Source organism: Gopherus flavomarginatus, chromosome 6 (assembly GCF_025201925.1).
Source record: "Gopherus flavomarginatus isolate rGopFla2 chromosome 6, rGopFla2.mat.asm, whole genome shotgun sequence".
NCBI lineage: Eukaryota > Metazoa > Chordata > Testudines > Testudinidae > Gopherus > Gopherus flavomarginatus.
In genome coordinates, this window is record NC_066622.1 from 1,842,824 (window position 1) to 1,862,452 (window position 19,629).

Sequence of the window (19,629 nt, forward strand, 5' to 3'; positions counted from 1 at the left end):
ATGATAGCTTTTGAAAAATGTTCAACAAATTTCACATTTCAGACTCTGCATCCATGAAAGTGAAGTGGCAGTTTTTTCATTTGCTCTTACACTCATATATGAAGATTGATTGATTGATTTTGTCTTGAGGCATGAACTGCATTTAGAGTTAAAATTACTGCATCCCTGGAGTAAATTTGTGAAAAGGTGCCAAACTCCTGAGTTGCATTTGTGTGTACAAATCAGCGTTTCCAGCAGGTAGCATTTAAAAGTCTCAGATCTACTGTGCTCCAAAATATAAGGCAAAGTAATTGTTCAGGTCTTAGGTGATGCCTTGGTATTTACAGCTAGTGCACTTTACATGAGTGAGGCACAAATTGTGCTCCTAATATAGTGGATATCTCTGCAAGGAAATATCAGAAAGTACTTTTATGCTTTGCTCTATCAACCTTGATATATGGCATACAAATTGTGTGTGTTGGTACGCTCCCCTCTAAAGTTCTATGATCAAATTACCATGGCAACGTTCTTATGTAAGATTAAAAAGAGAGGAAATTTTTAATAAAAAATTGAATGAGAAACTCTATTTCACATCGGCACTACAACACTCTTATGCATGGTTCATGTATGCTTGATGTAGCAGAGTGTTCTTGGAGAGACTCCATATTTTGAGACACTTTTATGTAAATGTGGAAACAGAGATAAATCTGATCCAAATCCCAGGCTTCTTGCTTTATTTCTTCTTTCCCATCAGCAAAATACATAATAATTCTCAGGCCCCTGCACTTCCCTGGTCCATCCCACACCTCAGTCTCTAATAATTTTCATTCATCCCTAGTTGTGGTTGTCCATTCTTTCTTCCACTTGAAAGATTTTTTTTCCACAAGGGGCTGTGATTCTCTGTCTCTTGAGTCAGCACTGCACATTGTTCTTTATGGTAGTCTGCCAGTGTAGCCATTCTAGCTGTTGGTTGGGCTTGTCTGTACTTTTGATTGCATAGTTTCACTTTTCTCTCCTTGGAAGGAAACTGTGAGGTTTTGGCTTGATTCTTTCTGTACTGCTATTCTTTCTTCCACATAGGCAGAAAGAGTGGCCTTAGTGCCATTATTTGTCTTCAGCAGTACCACTCAGCTTTATCTTTCTGCTTTTGCTTGCTCCACTTTTGATTTAAAGAAAGTTATCTGTGCAGATGCAGAAAAGACGGAAGTTTTTCAATAAATATTTCTGCTCTGTATTTAGAAAGAAGCAGGATGATATATTCATATCACAAGAGGAGGAATTACTTTCCAGTCGGTTAGTAATGAAGTGGGTATTGAACAGCATCTGCTAGGGATAAAACAAAAAATGAAAAAACAGCAGACCAAGATAACTTACACCTGATTCCTAAAAGTTGGCTGAGGAGATCTCTGGCCTGCTAATAATAAAGTTATTACTTCTCAAAAAGTAGTTGTCAATAGGGAATCATGAAATGGGGGTATTTTGCGTGGGATTGTGCAGGGACCGATTCCATATGTGATGCTATTCAATATTTCATCAGTGATCTGCAGTAAATATAAAACCATTGATGGTAAATGGTAGAGAAAACATAGTGGCAAATGGTGGCAGGATAGCTATACAGAATAATCTAGAGCACTAGTTTACCTGGGCCCATTCAAACAGAATGTGTTTGAATATAGCCAAATGCAAAGTTATAATCTAGGATTAAAGAATGCATGCCATACCTACAAAATGGGGGACTGTATCCTGGAAAGCAGAGACTGAAAAAGATCTCTCGGTCAAAACTGACAAACAACTGAACGTAAATCCCCAGTGCGATGCTGTGGCAAAAAGGCTAACTCAGTCTTTGGATGGATGAACAGGGGAGTAGGAAAGTGATTTTACCTCTGTGTCCAGACATGGTGAGATTGATACTGGAATACTGCATCCAGTTCTCATGTCCACATTCTAAGAAGGATGTTGAAATGTTGGAGATGGTGCAGAAAGAGCCGTAAAAATGACTTGAGAGGCTGAAGAAATGCTTTACAGTGAGAGATTTAAGGAGCTCAATCTGTTTATCAAAAAGAAGGTTGAGATGGTAACCTGATTAGTGTAATGGGAAGAAAATACCAGGTACTAAAGGGCTGTTTTATTTTTTATCCCGTTACATTCTTGGAAAATCTAGCTTAGCTCTAAATATCCAAACTCCTCCTGGTACATAAGGAAGTGGATGAAGAGTGTATGTAAGATTTTAATAGGATGGGATATAAAATAGAAAAAATATAATGGCATTACCAATGTGATAGTTTTGATTCTTAATGACTTATTTTAGCAAACAGTAATTTCACCTTTAACTGATTTTTTTTTTCTTTATTTTGCAGCTCCAGTTATTAACAGATTTAACAGAAGAGTATCAGGTAAAGTTTCCCTTATTAGTTTAATACACTTTTGAAAATATTTTAAATATGTACTTATTGAAAGCAATAACTTTCCAGTTTATGTGGCCCGTTAACACTTGTCTTTTGTATTTAGCACATTGCATAGTAGTTATTCTATTTAAATAAGTGTAATTCTCTCTCTCTCTCCATTTATTTATTTTATAAATCAATAGATGGCAAATTATAGGTTAGTACGAAAACCTTTTTCCTATTAATGACAGTTTCAGGCTTTAAGGCAACTTCAACATTAATAACCATTCAGTCCAGATACATTTGTGAAGACCTATATCACAGAGGCCACAGAAAAGACTCATCTAAGTAACTCTGGGAATGTTTCAGCTTCTTTCATTTGAATCTGCTGCTATTTCTTCTTGCTAATCTTCTAGATTGCTGTCAGTTTTATCTTTGACCGGAATGCAGAAAGTTAGGTCTTCTCAAATAGACCATATTTGTCACTTGGTCTAACCTGAAGAGATGGTTATCTTAAGAGCAGCAGATGTCTACGCCATGCCTCCGGAGACTGATAATAGCGAAAAATTAGACAGGTGGGCGAGGTAGTATCTTTTATTGGGCCATCTTTTGTTGGTGAGAGAGAGAAGCTTTCGAGCCACACAGAGGAGCCTGAAGAAGAGTTCTCTGTAGCTCGAAAGCTTGTGTCTCTCTCACCAACAAAAATTGATTCAATAAAAGATATTATCTCACTCACCTTGTGTGTCTAATATTCTAGGACCAACACGGCTACAGCTACACTGCCATAGCTAAAAATGTCAGATCTGCAAATGTCCATTTGTTCAGGAAGCGTAATTGATGCATTTGTTCCCAGGCATAGTTCTTTCACATGATTAAATATTTTGCAACTTTCTCATTTGATTTTACCATCCTTTTTTTAAGTTGACATTGAAAATGAGTGGTATTGAACCATCAGAAGGTTAAACATAAAAATAGGAACTCCACTGTTGTTCCGCCAGAGTACAGCACAAATCATCTTAAATTCTCTTTGATTTTCATTTAACTAAACTTGGATAATTGTCCAGGAAATTAGTTAATGTACTTCTACTTTTAAAAGTACTTTTGTGAAAATGGCATTGTGAGTTCCATGTTCATTATCTGTCAATTATTTCTTGTTCAAATATTCTCCATTTTTAAATAAAAAGATATTTTTTCTAATTCACCTGTGCAAATTCAGCCTGAGGTTAGACAATTGAGATGGTCCTTTCCAGTGATAGCGAATGAGAAGGAAAGATCTTTTAGGACCTTTGTATTTTCACATATAAAGTCCCCTTGTGACCAAATTGTGTCCTCATTTACACCTAGGCAGCCCTATTAGCCTTCAGTGCAATTCCTCAGGTTCAGTTAAGGAGATTATTTGGAGACAAGGGTGTTGCTGCACATAAGGAGGTGGGCTATAATCAGAGCTTTTTAATTCATGTGAATTATTTTGACACTAGCATATTTGACTATTGCATTGGTGAATTTGGAGGGACATTGACAACTCGTTAAAGCACCTTATTGGTGTGGTCTCAAGGCATTTTACATTAACATAAATATTAAAGTAATCCATCCTGAGAACTAATAATTGGTTAAAAGCAATTACATAAAAAATGTAAATGAGAAAATGGAGCTATTCCAGATGTCCAAAGAAAGTAAGCTCCATAGTGAAGGGGCAGAATGGCTAAGTGACCATTGAAAGGGGAGGTACTTCAGCACTGAAGATGCAATGAAATGCCTGTATCAGTGGTCTCATTGGTGACCAGTGCAATAATGAGTCAGTCTTTACTGAGAAACAGAGTACTTGTTTATGAAGGCCTCTATATGTTAGCGTGAACTGGCAGTGAATGTAAAACCAGATTACTAACTAATGCAACTGGGCTAAAATTATGTTAGGTAATATGGTTGCAACTTCAGCTTTTACATTGTACATTGTTGATAAATTTATAGGAGTTGTAATAGCAATGACTGAACCATATTATATTAGAGTTACATGGAGCTATCATACAAACGTGTGATTTAAAGCTGTACATCTTATAGTCTTATACTAGTTTTTATTAGTCTTATGTTTTTAAAACCTCTTCATGATAGCTTTTTTTGATGTGGATGGGGGGAGCAGTAGACATGGTATATCTTGACTTTAGTAAAGCTTTTGATACTGTCTCGCATGACCTTCTCATAAACAAACTAAGGAAATGCAATCTAGATGGAGCCACTATAAGGTGGGTGCAAAACTGACTGGAAAACCGTTCCCAGAGAATAGTTATCAGTGGTTCACGCTCATGCTGAAAGGGCGTAACGAGTGGGATCCCACAGGGATCAGTTCTGGGTCTGGTTCTGATCAATATCTTCATCAGTGATTTAGAAAATGGCATAGAGAGTAGACTTATAAAGTTTGCAGACGATCCCAAGCTGGGAGGGGTTGCAAGTGCTTTGGAGGATAGGATTATAATGCTGTCATAAACAGATAAGAAAAGTTAATAGCACAGAAGTACTTTATATCTCTTTGACTGTAAAGGGTTAACAAATTCAGTAAGCCTGGCTGGTCTCTGGTCAGGTAACAATCAGAGGACAGGATACTTTCAAATCTTGAGGGAGGGAAGTTTTTGTGCAGTGTTGTTAGTTTTGGTGGTTGTTCACTCTGGGAGCTCAGAGGGACCAGACGTGCAACCAGGTTTCTCTCCAATCTCTCCGATACAGGCTCTTATAAGTTCAGACTAGTGAGTACTAGGTAGATAAAGCGAGTTAGGCTTATGGTTGTTTTCTTTATTTGCAAATGTGCATTTGGCTGAAAGGAGTTCAAATTGGTATTTTGCTGAAAAGATTTTAATTTGTACTTGTATGCTTAGGCTGGGAGAGTATTCCCAGTGTCTATAGCTGAAAGACCCTTACCTATTACATTTTAAATTTACAAAGATAATTTTTACTGTTTTTTTCTCTTAAACAAGAAAAGCTTTTAATTAAAGAACCTGATTGTTTTTTTTATACTGGTGAGATCCCAGGGGACGGGGTCTGGATTCACCAGGGAATTGGTGGGGAGAAAGGAGGGAAGTGGGGGAGAGAGAGGCTAATCTCTCTCTGTGTCAGGATTACTTTCTCTCTCAGGAAGAATCTGGGAGGGGGAAAGAGAAGGAGGGAGGAAGGTGAATTGTCATCTCTGTTTTAAGATTCAAGGAGTTTGAATCACAGTGATCTTCCAGGATAACCCAGGGAGGGGAAGTCTGGGAGAGGCAACGGTGAGGGAAAGGGTTTACTTTCCAAGATCCAGAGGGTCTGGGTCTTGGGAGTCCCTGGGCCAGGTTTTGGGGGGACCAGAGTGTACCAGGCACTGGAATTCCTGGTTGGTGGCAGCGCTACGGGTTCTAGGCTGGTGATTGAGCTTAGAGGAATTCATGCTGGTACCCCATCTTTTGGACACTAAGGTTCAGAGTGGGGGATTGTACCATGACAAATGCAAAATGATCTGAACAAACTGGAGGAATGGTTTGAAGTAAAGAGGATGAAATTCAATAAGGACAAATGCAAAGAACTCCACTTAGGAAGGAACAATAAGCTGCACACATACAAAATAGAAAATGACTGCCTTGGAAGGAGTACTCCGGAAAGGGATCTGAGAGTCCTAGTGGACCACAAGCTAAGTATGAGTCAGTGTAACGCTGTTGCAAAAAAAGCAAACATCATTCTGGACTGTATTAGCAGGAGTGTTGTAAGCAAAACATGAGAAGTAATTCTTCCGCTCTGCTCCGTGCTGATTAGGCCTCAGCTGGAGTATTGTGTCCCGTTCTGGGTGCCACATTTCAGGAAAGATGTGGACAAATTGGAGAAAGTCCAGAGAAAAGCAACAAAAATGATTAAAGGTCTAGAAAACATGACTTGTGAGGGAAGATTGAAAAAATTAGGTTTGTTTAGTCTGGGGAAAGAAGACTGAGAGGAGACATAACAGTTTTCAAGTATGTACAAGGTTGTTACAGGAGGAGGGAGAAAAATTGTTCTTCTTAGCCTCTGGGCATAGGACAAGAAGCAATGGGCTTAAATTGCAGCCAGGGAGGGTTTAGGTTGAACATTAGGAAAAACTTCCTAACTGTTAGGATGGTTATTGTGTAGGGAGGTTGTGGAATCTCTATCATTGGAGATTTTTAAGAGCAGGTTAGACAAACATCTATCAGGGATGGTCTAGATAATACTTAGTCCTGCCGTAAGGGCAGGGGACTGGACTAAATGACCTCTCGAGGTACCTTCTGTTCCTATGATTCTATAAGGTAAGCTTCCTCCACTCTTGGCTTACGTAGCAGGTCATGAGCAGAGGTGTAAGATAAGCATGGGCAAATTAATTGAGGATGAACAAATAAAGCATAAGCAATGGAAAGAGTATTTTGAAGACCTGTACCATGTTGTGAACACAGTAGATGAAAATCTCCCGGAGAAGCTTCCCAGTACAAATGGGGGAGAGAAAATGCTTGAATTCTAAGAAGACTAAGTAAAGATCTCTATAGAAATTTTGAAAAAGAAAAAAGCACCAGGAAGTGACAACATAATTGCAGAGCTCTTGCAAGCAGGCAAGGAACATGTGATAAAGCTATTTAACAAAAATTACAAGCAAGACCAAGTGCCAAGTGAATGTGAGAAAATAAGAGTACCAATCTATAAAAAAAGGAGTTAAGAGTTAAGAGTAAGTGAAAGAACTAGAAGAATCATCGTCTTGAACATGCCAACGAAAGCATTCGAGACATTGTAGAGAATGAAGAGGTACCTGAATGAAGCAGTGCTTGCAGAAGGAGCGTGTTGGATTTAGATGGAGATGAAGTACAATAGATCAGGCATTTGTGATAAGACAGTTAATTTGGAGAAATACCTAGTGTGATGCTGTGTACCCTGGTGTCCGCTCAGGACTGGGCTGTAGGCTAATTCATTCAAAGCTAATAACAATCAAAGGAGCAACAAAAGGTATTGTAGTATAATCAGGCCGTTCACTTGTGTATTAGTTGAGTTAAAAGAAATGTTAAAGATACTGTCTTCATTTATCTATGTTGATTGCTATTGCATTACATTATGTATATTTCTGTAACTAGTTAACCCTAGATCAAACGTGTGTGTTAGTGTTAAGATAAGAGTATACTTGATGTGTAAACTTCATGAAGATTAATGGATTGTTGTTTGCTATTACTTTACCTTTTACATTGTGTATATCCCTGTAATTAAATTACCCATCAAATGCGATTGGAGCCTTGGAAATATAAATGAAGAAGAGTGCTAACTTCAAAGCAAGGGCCATTATGTTTGACAATGGAAATTCACTGCTCCACACAGGAAGACATTGTTCAGATCGTCGTTTTTAAGCAGACACTATAAATACTGATTCAAAAGAATAATCCTTATCTCTGACTGCTTCGACTCTTACAGAGAGGATATGAAATGCAAAATGGAGATCCCCAGAACATCAGGGTTCCATGAAAAGATTTTTGGGAAACTAGCAGTGTATTACATCAACTGCTATCATTTTGGATTTACAAACTTTAACTCATTATATTTTAACTGCTTTAACCTCTCAATAACTCATTTTTTCTTAGCTAATAAACCTATAGTTAGTTTACTATAGAATTGGCTGTCAGCGTTTTCTTTGGTGTGAGCTCCAAAATACCAACTGATCTGGGGTAAATTACTGATCCTTTGGGATTGCAAAAAACCAGATGTGGTGTGATTATTTTGTTTTTGGGTTTTTTTGTTTATGTGACCATTATCACTAAGTCCAGTTTGTCTGGGTGGCAGGATGAGCCTGGCGTGCCCAAGGGAACTGTCTGGTACAGTGATCCAGGAGTTCAAATTTGTTACTGGCTTGGTGAAATCTAATTTCTAACGTTCTGACCTAAGATTGGCACTCACAGTTATGAGCCACTCCAGACAGTGTGACACCTAGAACACAACCAAACCTGTTGCAACAACTTTATAAATTTCAAACAGGCTTCTGGTAGCATTTTGCAGAAGGGGTTATGGCAAGTCTTGAAGAATGCATGTTATTCCTGAGTAATTGATCAGTCTGATAGAAAACATCTACAGCAAGTTGAGGAGTGCAGTGAGAGTAGAGAGGAAACCGACTGCATAGTTCAGGACAACTGTAGGAGTGAGATAAGGATGCATGTTATTGCCAGATCTGGTTAACTGGGTACTGGAAGCAGCAATGGCTGTAGCGCTGACAGATGGAACGAGAAGTCATGTTACATGGGAAGACCATGAATAACCTTAAAGTTGCAGACTATATTGATCTCGTGGCTTTGACAAAGGAGGAGTATTTACAGAGAATAACTAACGAGGTAGACCGAGAAAGCAGAAAACTTGGATTGAAGATCAGCATGGAGAAGACAAAAATTTGGCAACTGGAAGACAAGAAAAAGAGGTAAAGATCGAAGATAGAAATGAATTAGAACAAGTGGGAAAAATTTGTGTACCTTGGAGGATTAATATCAAAGCATGGGAATTGTGAAGATGACACAAAGTGAATTGGACTAGCCACTACTGCATTTGGAAAACTCTACAAGATGTGGAAGGCTCATTTAGATAAAAATGAGTATTTGTGTACATGAGACACATGTGGTGGTGATACTGGTTTTTAGGTTGGAATGCTGGAGTCTGAGGAATGCTCACAAATGAAAGATATTGACTGCAGAAGGAACTGCTGGAGGGGAATACGGAGTTTCAAGACTGTTAAAAATGTAGTTTAAAATGATTTAAATAGAAGATAGTCAGGCTTTTCGCAAAGTAATTTTATTGTTTGAGGCTCTGTTCTTTTCAGGTTTCCCAGTCTTTTGGGGTGATTTTTTTTAAATGTTTCAGCCCAAACTCTTCAGCTATTTTTGAGAGAAAAATTTCACTCTAAATCCTTTCTCGTCATATCTAGAGAGAGAACATCATGAACAGTTTTAGATTATGGAACCTTTTCTATAGATGTTGGCATAGAAAGTAGGCTTATTAAGTTTGCAGACGATACCAAACTGGGAGGGATTGCAACTGCTTTGGAGGACAGGGTCAAAATTCAAAATGATCTGGACAAATTGGAGAAATGGTCTGAGGTAAACCGGATGAAGTTCAATAAAGACAAATGCAAAGTGCTCCACCTAGGAAGGAACAATCAGTTTCACACATACAGAATGGGAAGAGACTGTCTAGGAAGGAGTATGGCAGAAAGATCTAGGGGTCATAGTGGACCACAAGCTAAATATGAGTCAACAGTGTGATACTGTTACAAAAAAAGCAAACGTGATTCTGGGATGCATTAACAGGTGTGTTGTAAACAAGACACGAGAAGTCATTCTTCTGCTCTACTCTGCACTGGTTAGGCCTCAAGTGGAGTATTGTGTCCAGTTCTGGGCACCGCATTTCAAGAAAGATGTGGAGAAATTGGAGAGGGTCCAGAGAAGAGCAACAAGAATGATTAAAGGTCTTGAGAACATGATCTGTGAAGGAAGGCTGAAAGAATTGGGTTTGTTTAGTTTGGAAAAGAGAAGACTGAGAGGGGACATGATAGCAGTTTTCAGGTATCTAAAAGGGTGTCATCAAGAGGAGGGAGAAAACTTGTTCACCTTAGCCTCTAATGATAGAACAAGAAGCAATGGGCTTAAACTGCAGCAAGGGAGATTTAGGTTGGACATTAGGAAAAAGTTCCTAGCTGTCAGGGTAGTTAAACACTGGAATAAATTGCCTAGGGAGGTTGTGGAATCTCCATCTCTGGAGATATTTAAGAGTAGGTTAGATAAATGTCTATTAGGGATGGTCTAGACAGTATTTGGTCCTGCCATGAGGGCAGGGGACTGGACTCGATGGACTCTCGAGGTCCCTTCCAGTTCTAGAGTCTATGAATCTATATAACCAACAACCTCTAGGAAATTAAACCCGGAAACTATATTGAACAAATGGCACAGTTGCATGGTTAAGTGCTTAAGAATTCAAGAAATGACAAGAAGTTTCCACGCATAACTGCAGCAGCATCCCTCTGTGCATATGCATTTTGATAGTCGTTACTTACATGGTATTATGTGAGAGTGGATCATATATCAATTTAACATTTGTAGCATCCTGTAGCAAACTTTGGTTCTTGTATATTTGTTATCCAATATTTCTGCATTGCAATCATTCAATGTAAATTTGCATCTCTAAGGACTGCTTTTTAATAGAGAGTCTTGATCCTGCAAGTTGTTTTGTGCTAAAACCTTTTATGTAATTTGGGCTCTGTGCAGGTGCAGGGAATGTAATTTACACATAAAAGCAGCAAAGCGTCCTGTGGCACCTTATAGACCAGGGGTAGGCAACCTATGGCACGGGTGCCGAAGGCGGCACGTGAGCTGATTTTCAGTGGCACTCACACTGCTTGGGTCCTGGCCACTGGTCCGAGGGGTGCTGCATTTTATTTAATTTTAAATGAAGCTTCTTAAACGTTTTAAAAACCTTATTTACTTTACATACAACAATAGTTCAATTATATATTGTAGACTTATAGAAAGAGCTCTTCTAAGATCATTAAAATCTGTTACTGGCACGCGAAACCTTAAATTAGAGTGAATAAATGGAGACTTGGCACAGCACTTCTGAAAGGTTGCTAACCCCTGTTACAGACTAACAGACGTATTGGAGCATGAGCTTTCCTGGGTAAATACCCACTTTGTTGGATGCACGAAAGCTCATGCTCCAATACGTCTGTTAGTCTATAAGGTGCCACAGGACTCTTTGCTGCTTTTACAGATCCAGACTAACACGGCTACCCCTCTGATAATTTATACATAGTTCCTTCTTAGGTGCAATTTACAAGGTAAATTAGATTCACTGTCACATTTCTCTATTGAAAATTTAGGTAGCCTATATAGATAGATGCCCCCTCTCTCTATCCCCCGACTTTCACTTCTGTCATAGATTATGCTTAATCTGTAGTATATTATGTAAGAGATGCTTATTTTGTGCTTGTTATATGAATAACATCAGTGGATTTTGTTTGGTGTAAACAAAGCAGTCCTCTGTACTGCAGGGTGTTAAATACAATAATCTGAGGCAGTGGTTCTCAATTTATTTCACATCTTCAGTTGTAAATAAAGTTGCAGTTCCATCAAGAGGTTATCTAATTATTTTGGTTTATTTTTGTATAAAAAAATTCCTGGATCTTAACAGTGACATTAACAATAATAATACTATATATAAAAGGTCCCTGGTAAAAAGAGAAGCTTTTGAAGTGTGATCTGAAGGTCAGCTAACTTTGGGTTCTCAGACCAAGGTGGGAAGTTAGTTCTGCAATCTGTGACCCTTTACTGATTCCCAGTAAATCTGACTGACTTAAACTGAGTCTTTGAACTGCATTTCTGCAGTGTAGTGGATATTGTGTTTGCCTTGCATGAGGTTTTGGTTTCAAAACCAGGCAGAAACATTGCCTTTAGGAAGTCAGACTAGCTGGAGGTGGTGGTGGAACTTGGGGAGACTTGTGTAGTGATTGATTTTGGGGAGTTTATATTTGGTTTTGATAAGCACTTTCTTATCAGAACTCAAAGATGTAATTACAAGTTTATATCTCAAAGATTTGAGTACGTGTTTATTTTATATGAGAGCTTACTTCAACAAATTTAAGCACTTGAAAAACCATGATCCCACTTGAATATTGCTAGAAGGACCGTATTCCGATTTTCTAAATACGTTCTCCTTCCCCCACTTGTTATGTGTACTTGTGCTGATTATTTGCAGCCTTTTGTGGTTTCTGATGTCAGTTAAGTAATAAGACTGCAAATGACTTGTAATTTGGTCTACGATTGGCTTCATCTTTATAATAAAACTTTAAATGCTAGGGATGCAGAGAACTTATGAAATTCTTTGAGATCCATGGATGTAAGATGCTAGAGAGGCACAAAAATATTTTCCTCTCTGCCTTTTAAATTCAGCATTACCAGGAAATTTAATCTCCCAGGAAAGTTTAAGTAGGTAATAGATTTGTCCTCTCATAGCCTTGTGCTTTGGATGGAAGGTAAGGAGGGCTGGTTAGTGGTTTTTTTTCTGAATTGATAATTGAGTATATCAATTTGCTAGAAATATATCCTTGTCCTACATTCTTGTGTAGGTCACAGAGGTAATACTTTCAGCTAAAGATGTCTCTCTAAAATTTAATATTTTTATTAATATTTTCAATGAGCACTTAAATGCTGGATACTACTACAGAATCCTAGGATAGATACAACCTTTGTCACTGGTACATGATTTTTGTTTTTTACATTATTACCTGCAACCAGAGGAGCTACTGATCTTTGCAAAGATGAACGTCATTGACTAATTTTAGAATATATTTGATGGAATTATTTATTTATTAAAAGTAGCTTTTGCACATTATGGATTTGTGTATTATCACCCCTGCAAGGTGGCAAAATTTTAGGCCCTTGTTGGTCTGTTTTCTGTTGAAGGTAAAACCAGTGACAGTCTATATTTTGACTATAACTTATTTTAATAGCATTAAACACAACGTTTCGTGAACAGAGGTGGTCAGACAGCCCTCAGGCAATCCTCTCTCAGGAATCTTGTCTAGAACACCAGTGTTCTGTTCCACGGGGTGAACTCTGCCCCAAGAATCTGCTCCAGTTAGAGTAAGGCAGAGAGCCAACTCTCTTGCTGTTCGGAAAGCTCCCCCCAGAAAGAAACTGCATCATAAAACTAAAAACACTGCAGCATTTCTTTCAAACGGTATTCATGTGATACGAAAAAGAATTTAAATTATTGTAACTGTGCCATCTCCACTGTCACCATAACAGTATAAATGCCACCTGGCCACAGTGGGTGGAAACAGCAATGATGGAAATAAAGGGGTGATTATCAGGGGCTCCATTTCAGATTTCAGTGAGACCAGAGGCTGCTTAGGCCCTTGGAAGCTGTTGGATTTTTTGACGGATAAAACATTAAAAATCAGTGCATTTGGGGACCTTTTGTTGTGATTATTTCCAATATTTGAATAAAAATTCATATAGGTTTACTATAACAAAATTGCCAACACAGACCCCTTTCACTTGGGTTGACAGCAGGATTCAAACTTGGGTCTGTCAAAGCTGAAAACACAAGCCTTTACAGCTTGAATTAAGAGAGTGACTCCTCCAGCTAGTAGCGTTAGTAGGTTCTTATTTTATGTGGAGCAGTCACCAGCAAGGGACAGAGATGCACTGAACTAGACAGGATAATGGAGACTGTGCTAGGTGGGTGATAGCTAAGAACTTAAGAATGGCTGTACTGGATTAGACCAATGGTTTATCTAAACTGTCCTCGAACAATGGCCAATGAACAGAAAAGGGCAATTGTTGATTGATCCATCCTGTGTCATCCCCTCCCAGTTTCTGGCAATTGAAGCTTAGGACACCCAGAGCATTTAAGATAATGTTAAAATATTTACTGTAAGCCAGGGGTTCTCAATCTTTTTCTTTCTGAGGCCCTCCCAATGTGCTATAAAACTCCATAGCCCACCTGTGCCACCACAACTGGTTTTCTGCATATAAAAGCCAGAGTTGGCATTAAGGGGTAGAAAGCAGGGCATTTGCCTGGGGCCCCACACCACAGTGGGCCCCGCAAAGCTTAAGTTGCTCAGGCTTCAACTTCAACCCCAGACAGGAGAACTCAGCACCCCAGGCTTCAGCTCTGCACAATGGGGCATTGGTGTCCTGCCCTGGGCTCCAGTGAGTCTAACAATGACCCTGCTTGGTGGACCCGCTGAAACCTGCTCGCAGCTCCCCAGGGGGCTCCAGGCCCCTATTTGAGAACTGCTATAAACCAAACTAAATCAATAAAATAATAAAGTTCACTGTGTTCATTGCTGATCCCCTTAGCAGTAATATCCAGATAATTTACTTATCCATTATCATAGGATCCACCGATGTCAAGGGTTTCTGTGGTGGGAAACTTAGCTTGCCCATCTTCCCTATCCTCTCCCCCATCCAAGAACAGCCACTTAAGACTATATCACAAGGAGAGCTAAAAGGATGGTATCGTCTTTCCATTGCTTAAAGTCTCAGCTGTGTCCTGGATGCCAACATTTCAGTTTCCCCCTTCCCCAAACAACTTCTACAATATGGTCATGTTAATACACAAATATGGCATATGGAAAACTTGGCAGCAGTGTGAAATAAACTGAATTTAATATCAGTCTGCACAAGCAAAGCTGTACTCACTGAATGTCTATTCATGCTTAATTCATTTTTGTATTTAATCAAGCAAAAATTTCCATTTTGGAATATACCTGAATCTGCTTCAGAAATTCTAGTTTGAATAGAGTGCTGCAGAAATGTATTAAGGCCCTTAATACAGAAATTAAGTCCAGCTAAGCATATTGGTAGCCTTGATTATATGAACTAATTACCTCTGGTCAAATTGAAAAACTAGCTGAAAAATTGTTTTTGGATTTATTTTAACTTAACACAATTTTGTTTGATACTGAAACTAAAATTCCTCCAGTTTGATCTAGGTGAAAAGAGAAAATCTTTGTATTCTTAAGGCCAAAATAAAATATATAAATCTGGATGCATTTGCATTGCTTTGAGTACTGTAGTCATGATAAGATGACCTTCCATTGCAACAAGACATTTGATGAATCATTTAACTTTCAGTCTGTAAGACTTAGACCCACACAAGTTTATTGTTTGACTGGTAATCATAGTTTATGCTTCATTGGTACACACTACAAAGAGTTGCAAGTAACTATGGAACCCTTGTAAAAAAAAAAAAACCAAAACAAAACATATTCACCAGTGTTGTTTTTAAATGTCAAGGTAACTGAAGTACAACTTTTGTCTTTTGCCTTTGTATATTCTGAAAAATGAATCAAACTACCAGTAGCTCTGTTAGCAGAGTAGGCAAAACTCTTTTTTAGCTGGATGAAGAGCTTGTGAACTATATTAGTCTCCTGATATACTTTTGTAACTTTACTCAAGTCTAACCTCTTGTGGGCGATATAATATGACATTTTGGGGTCCTGTTGAATTAATCCACGCTCCTTCTGGACACCCCAATAATGACAGTAGCCAAAGCCTGCGCTCTGTCCTCTGAGATGCACATCTAACCATAGTATAAAGTGTTTTCCTCCTCTGTGGGTGCCACCTGCCTCTTCTCTTCTCTGCCAACATCTTTTAACCTTAAGTCATTCATGGAGGAAAATTGGGTAACTAATTCAGTATAAATGATGTACTTTCCATACTTTTAACATACTGGATTGTGGGACTGAAGAAATTAACTGGAAATGGAGGTTTGGCTTCTTCTGATATTTAGTGAGTTCTCATGTTTCACTATTTGCAATTTTAATAGAACTGCTACTGGTATGGTGACCCCTGGTGAGTGTTTACAGGGAAACTATAATCTGTAAGAGATTTATGTTAGAAATGCAGATTGTTACTTGTGGCTTCTCTGTTACAAAAATCTGACGTGCTTGTCATTTTTTGCTGGTCTTCATTGCAGAACTGACATAACTACAAGTGACAATAAATTGTCTTTAAAAATGCTGATATGAGTGCAGGGACTAAGTGTGTGGGAGGGCAGATGAAAGTAGTGATGGCACTGTGTGGGTGCTTTCATGTAAGAAATATGAGTCATTATTCATTACATTAATGGAAAGAAGACCTTTTCCTCTCTTTGGAATACAGAGGTTTCTTTAAAAATTTTCATGCGTAATTGCCGCTTAATAAATAATGAAAAGGAATTTACTTTTAGAAATTAGCAAATGTAACTTCAGTTAGTTGATACATATTGTATAGATACATTAGATTTCATCTTGAAGTAATATTTAATGATTCGTGATAACAGCTAGTGATGCTTATATTTCTGATCATACCGAAAAAGGTCTAGTCTAGGGGTCGGCAGCCTTTCAGAAGTGGGGTGCCAAGTCTTTGTTTATTCACTCTAATTTAAGGTTTCACGTGCCAGTCATACATTTTAGCATTTTTAGAAGGTCTCTTTCTATAAGTCTATAGTATATAACTAAACTATTGTTGTATGTAAAGTAAATAAGGTTTTTAAAACGTTAAAGAAGCTTTATTTAAAACTAAAATGCAGAGCCCCCTGGACCGGCGGCCAGGACCCAAGCAGTGTGAGTGCCACTGAAAATCAGCTCGCATGCTGCCTTCGGCACATGTGCCATAGGTTGCCTATCCCTGGTCTAGTCTAAAGCCGTAGGTGCTGATCCTTAATATAAAATGCATAATATAAAAGCTACTATTTATAATACCTGACCCAACTAGCATCTACCCTCCCCCACACAATACAAATCAATCACCAGGTGGACAAAAAGTACTAACGTGGAAGGATTTAAATTACTGATTTTTTTTTAATTCTTGTCCTAAAAGATGTATTCACATTGGTTGGTTGGTATAAGCATTAAACTGTATTAATTTGCAACCAAATATAGACTCATAGACTCTAGGACTGGAAGGGACCTCGAGAGGTCATCGAGTCCAGTCCCCTGCCCTCATGGCAGGACCAAATACTGTCTAGACCATCCCTAATAGACATTTATCTAACCTACTCTTAAATAACTCCAGAGGTGGAGATTCCACCACTTCCCTAGACAATCTATTCCAGTGTTTAACTACCCTGACAGTTAGGAACTTTTTCCTAATGTCCAACCTAAATCTCCCTTGCTGCAGTTTAAGCCCATTGCTTCTTGTTCTATCATTGGAGGCTAAGGTGAACAAGTTTTCTCCCACCTCCTGATGACACCCTTTTAGATACCTGAAAAGGCTTTATACAAAATTTGTTACTCCTTTTAACCAACCAAGAGGATAGACTCTATCTATACGCATTTATTAAGCAATTATATATCTTAACATCCATTTATGCAGATTCTTAAATTTTACTTTTTTATATAACATATGTAAAATGTGGTAAAGTTGTGTTTAAAAATTCTATTTTTTCCCCCTCAGGATTTGTTTTGAGCTGCATTATGATGGTAATTAGATTCAATAAAAATGTACAAAATAGCATTTAAAAATTGTTTATTAAATAAAACTACCTTAAATGTACTTGGTACATAAGGGGGGAAAAACAAGTTTATCAAGAAATATGTTTAATTTAAAACTGATTTATTAGACAAAGCTAGTATTAATTGTAGTTGGTGAATTGATGGACTGTTTCTGGTCACACTGGGCCTTCAGGTGCCTTTTAAATACCTTTGAAAATTCAGCCTCATCGTCTTCAGGTTTAGAATTATTAGACCTCATCCTCTCCCATCTGGTTTCCATTCATAGATTATAAAAGGAAAACAAGCTTTCCTGCTCTTTCAGCTCCCAGTTTCTTAATTTTGAATGAGCTTATCCAAATGAAAACAAATATTCTCTCTGCACCTGCTGCTAACTGAAACCAGAAATGATGAAGGGAAAAGCTTTTCTGCATAACAAATTGAAAATATTTACATGTGGAAAATTTGCTTCATTATAAAGCATGAAAATAATATACATAATGCATTACATTGTGACATATTCATAAACATTTAAGCAGACCTCAAAATTAGATGTTCCCCCCGTTTATGTATGTAATTAAAAAAGCAGCTCTGTTTAACTCATTAAAATTTGAGGACTCATTGATGCAGCATTTTTTCTTTAAATAATTTGAATCGCTAATAGTAATTTTAGTCCTGAACATAAGTTGTCATAATTTCAAGTTTAATTTTAAACTGATTTATTTTATCCACCCTGAAAAATACTCTGTGCCCCTCCAGAAACTTCAACCAGCCTTTCGCAAAAGCAGAGAAAACCGATGAAAGCACAAATGTATTTGCTGATCACAATTATGGGAATATTACATGGTGAGAAAGGCCTCAAGAAGATCCCAAGCCATCTAGGACTTTAGTTACTAGATCCCCATTTTAAGGCTGGATATAGGAAAAAAAAAATTCTCCCTGAAACAGTCTCTCATAATAACTGCTTTGAGATCTCTATATGCTTCCATTTCTGTGGTAACTTGAACTTTTCTTTCCAGTTTTTCTGTGGATAATGCATGTAACAGAAAAGTGATTTTAATTTAAGAGGACTAGAATCTATACAAAATGTTTCCTGTAGATTTTGCAGGGTATGTGGCTAATCATATTAGGAGCCTTCTATGCTCCTGACAGAATTCTGCGCCTGTGCAGGAGCACAGAATTCATATGGCCCACATATTTTTGTGCCCCCCCTGCAGAAAAACGCAAAAGAACATGTTCATAAATGATCTGGGTAAACAGTGAGGTGGCAAAATTTGCAGGTGATGCAAAACTACTCAAAGTATCAGCGGGGTAGCTGTGTTAGTCTGGATCTGTAAAAAGCGACAGAGTCTTATGGCACCTTATAGACTAACAGACATATTGGAGCATAAGCTTTCGTGTGTGAATACCCACTTCGTCAGACGCATGTAGACATCATCATCATCATGGCTACATGCATCTGACGAAGTGGGTATTCACACACGAAAGCTTATGCTCCAATATATCTGTTAGTCTATAACAGGAGTCGACAACCTTTCAGAAGTGCTGTGCCGAGTCTTCATTTATTCACTCTAATTTAAGGTTTCGCGTGCCAGTAACAGATTTTAATGATCTTAGAAGGGCTCTTTCTATAAGTCTACAATATATAACTGAACTATTGTTGAATGTAAAGTAAATAAGGTTTTTAAAATGTTTAAGAAGCTTCATTTAAAATTAAATAAAATACAGCACCCCTCGGACCAGTGGCCAGGACCCAAGCATGTGAGTGCCACTGAAAATCAGTTCACGTGCCGCCTTCGGCACTCATGCCATAGGTTGCCTACCCCTGGTCTATAAGATGCCACAGGACTCTGTTGCTTTTTACTCAAGATAGTTAAGTCCCAGGCAGACTGCGAAGAGCTACAATAAGATCTCTTAGAACTGGGTGACTGGGCAACAAAATGGCAGATGAAATTCAGTGATGAATTTCAAGTAATACACATTGGAAAACATAATTCCAACTATACATACAAAATGATGGGGGCTAAATTAGCTGTTACCACTCGAGAAAGAGATCTTGGAGTCATTGTGGGTAGTTCTCTGAACACATCCACTCAATGTGCAGCGGCAGCCAAAAAAAACAAATAACATTGGGAATAATTACATATGGGATAGATAATAATATCATGTTGCCTCTATATAAATCCATGGTATGCCCACATCTTGAATACTAATTGTGTGCAGATGTGGTTGCCCCATCTCAAAAAAGATATATTGGAATTGAAAAACGTTCAGAAAAGGGTGACAGAAATTATTAGGGCTATAGAA

At 38.1% G+C, this 19,629-nt stretch overlaps 2 protein-coding genes across 2 annotated transcripts in view; one reads left to right on the forward strand and one right to left on the reverse strand.

The window, feature by feature from the left end:
- LOC127053211 (uncharacterized) overlaps positions 1-19,629 on the reverse strand; it is a 361,256-nt gene that overhangs the window by 118,776 nt on the left and 222,851 nt on the right. The window lies entirely within an intron of this gene.
- PRKAR2A (protein kinase cAMP-dependent type II regulatory subunit alpha) overlaps positions 1-19,629 on the forward strand; it is a 138,540-nt gene that overhangs the window by 57,840 nt on the left and 61,071 nt on the right. The window contains exon 2 of the mRNA XM_050957510.1: positions 2,337-2,372. Coding sequence (XP_050813467.1) covers positions 2,337-2,372 — 36 coding nt within the window. The remainder of the gene's footprint in view (positions 1-2,336; positions 2,373-19,629) is intronic.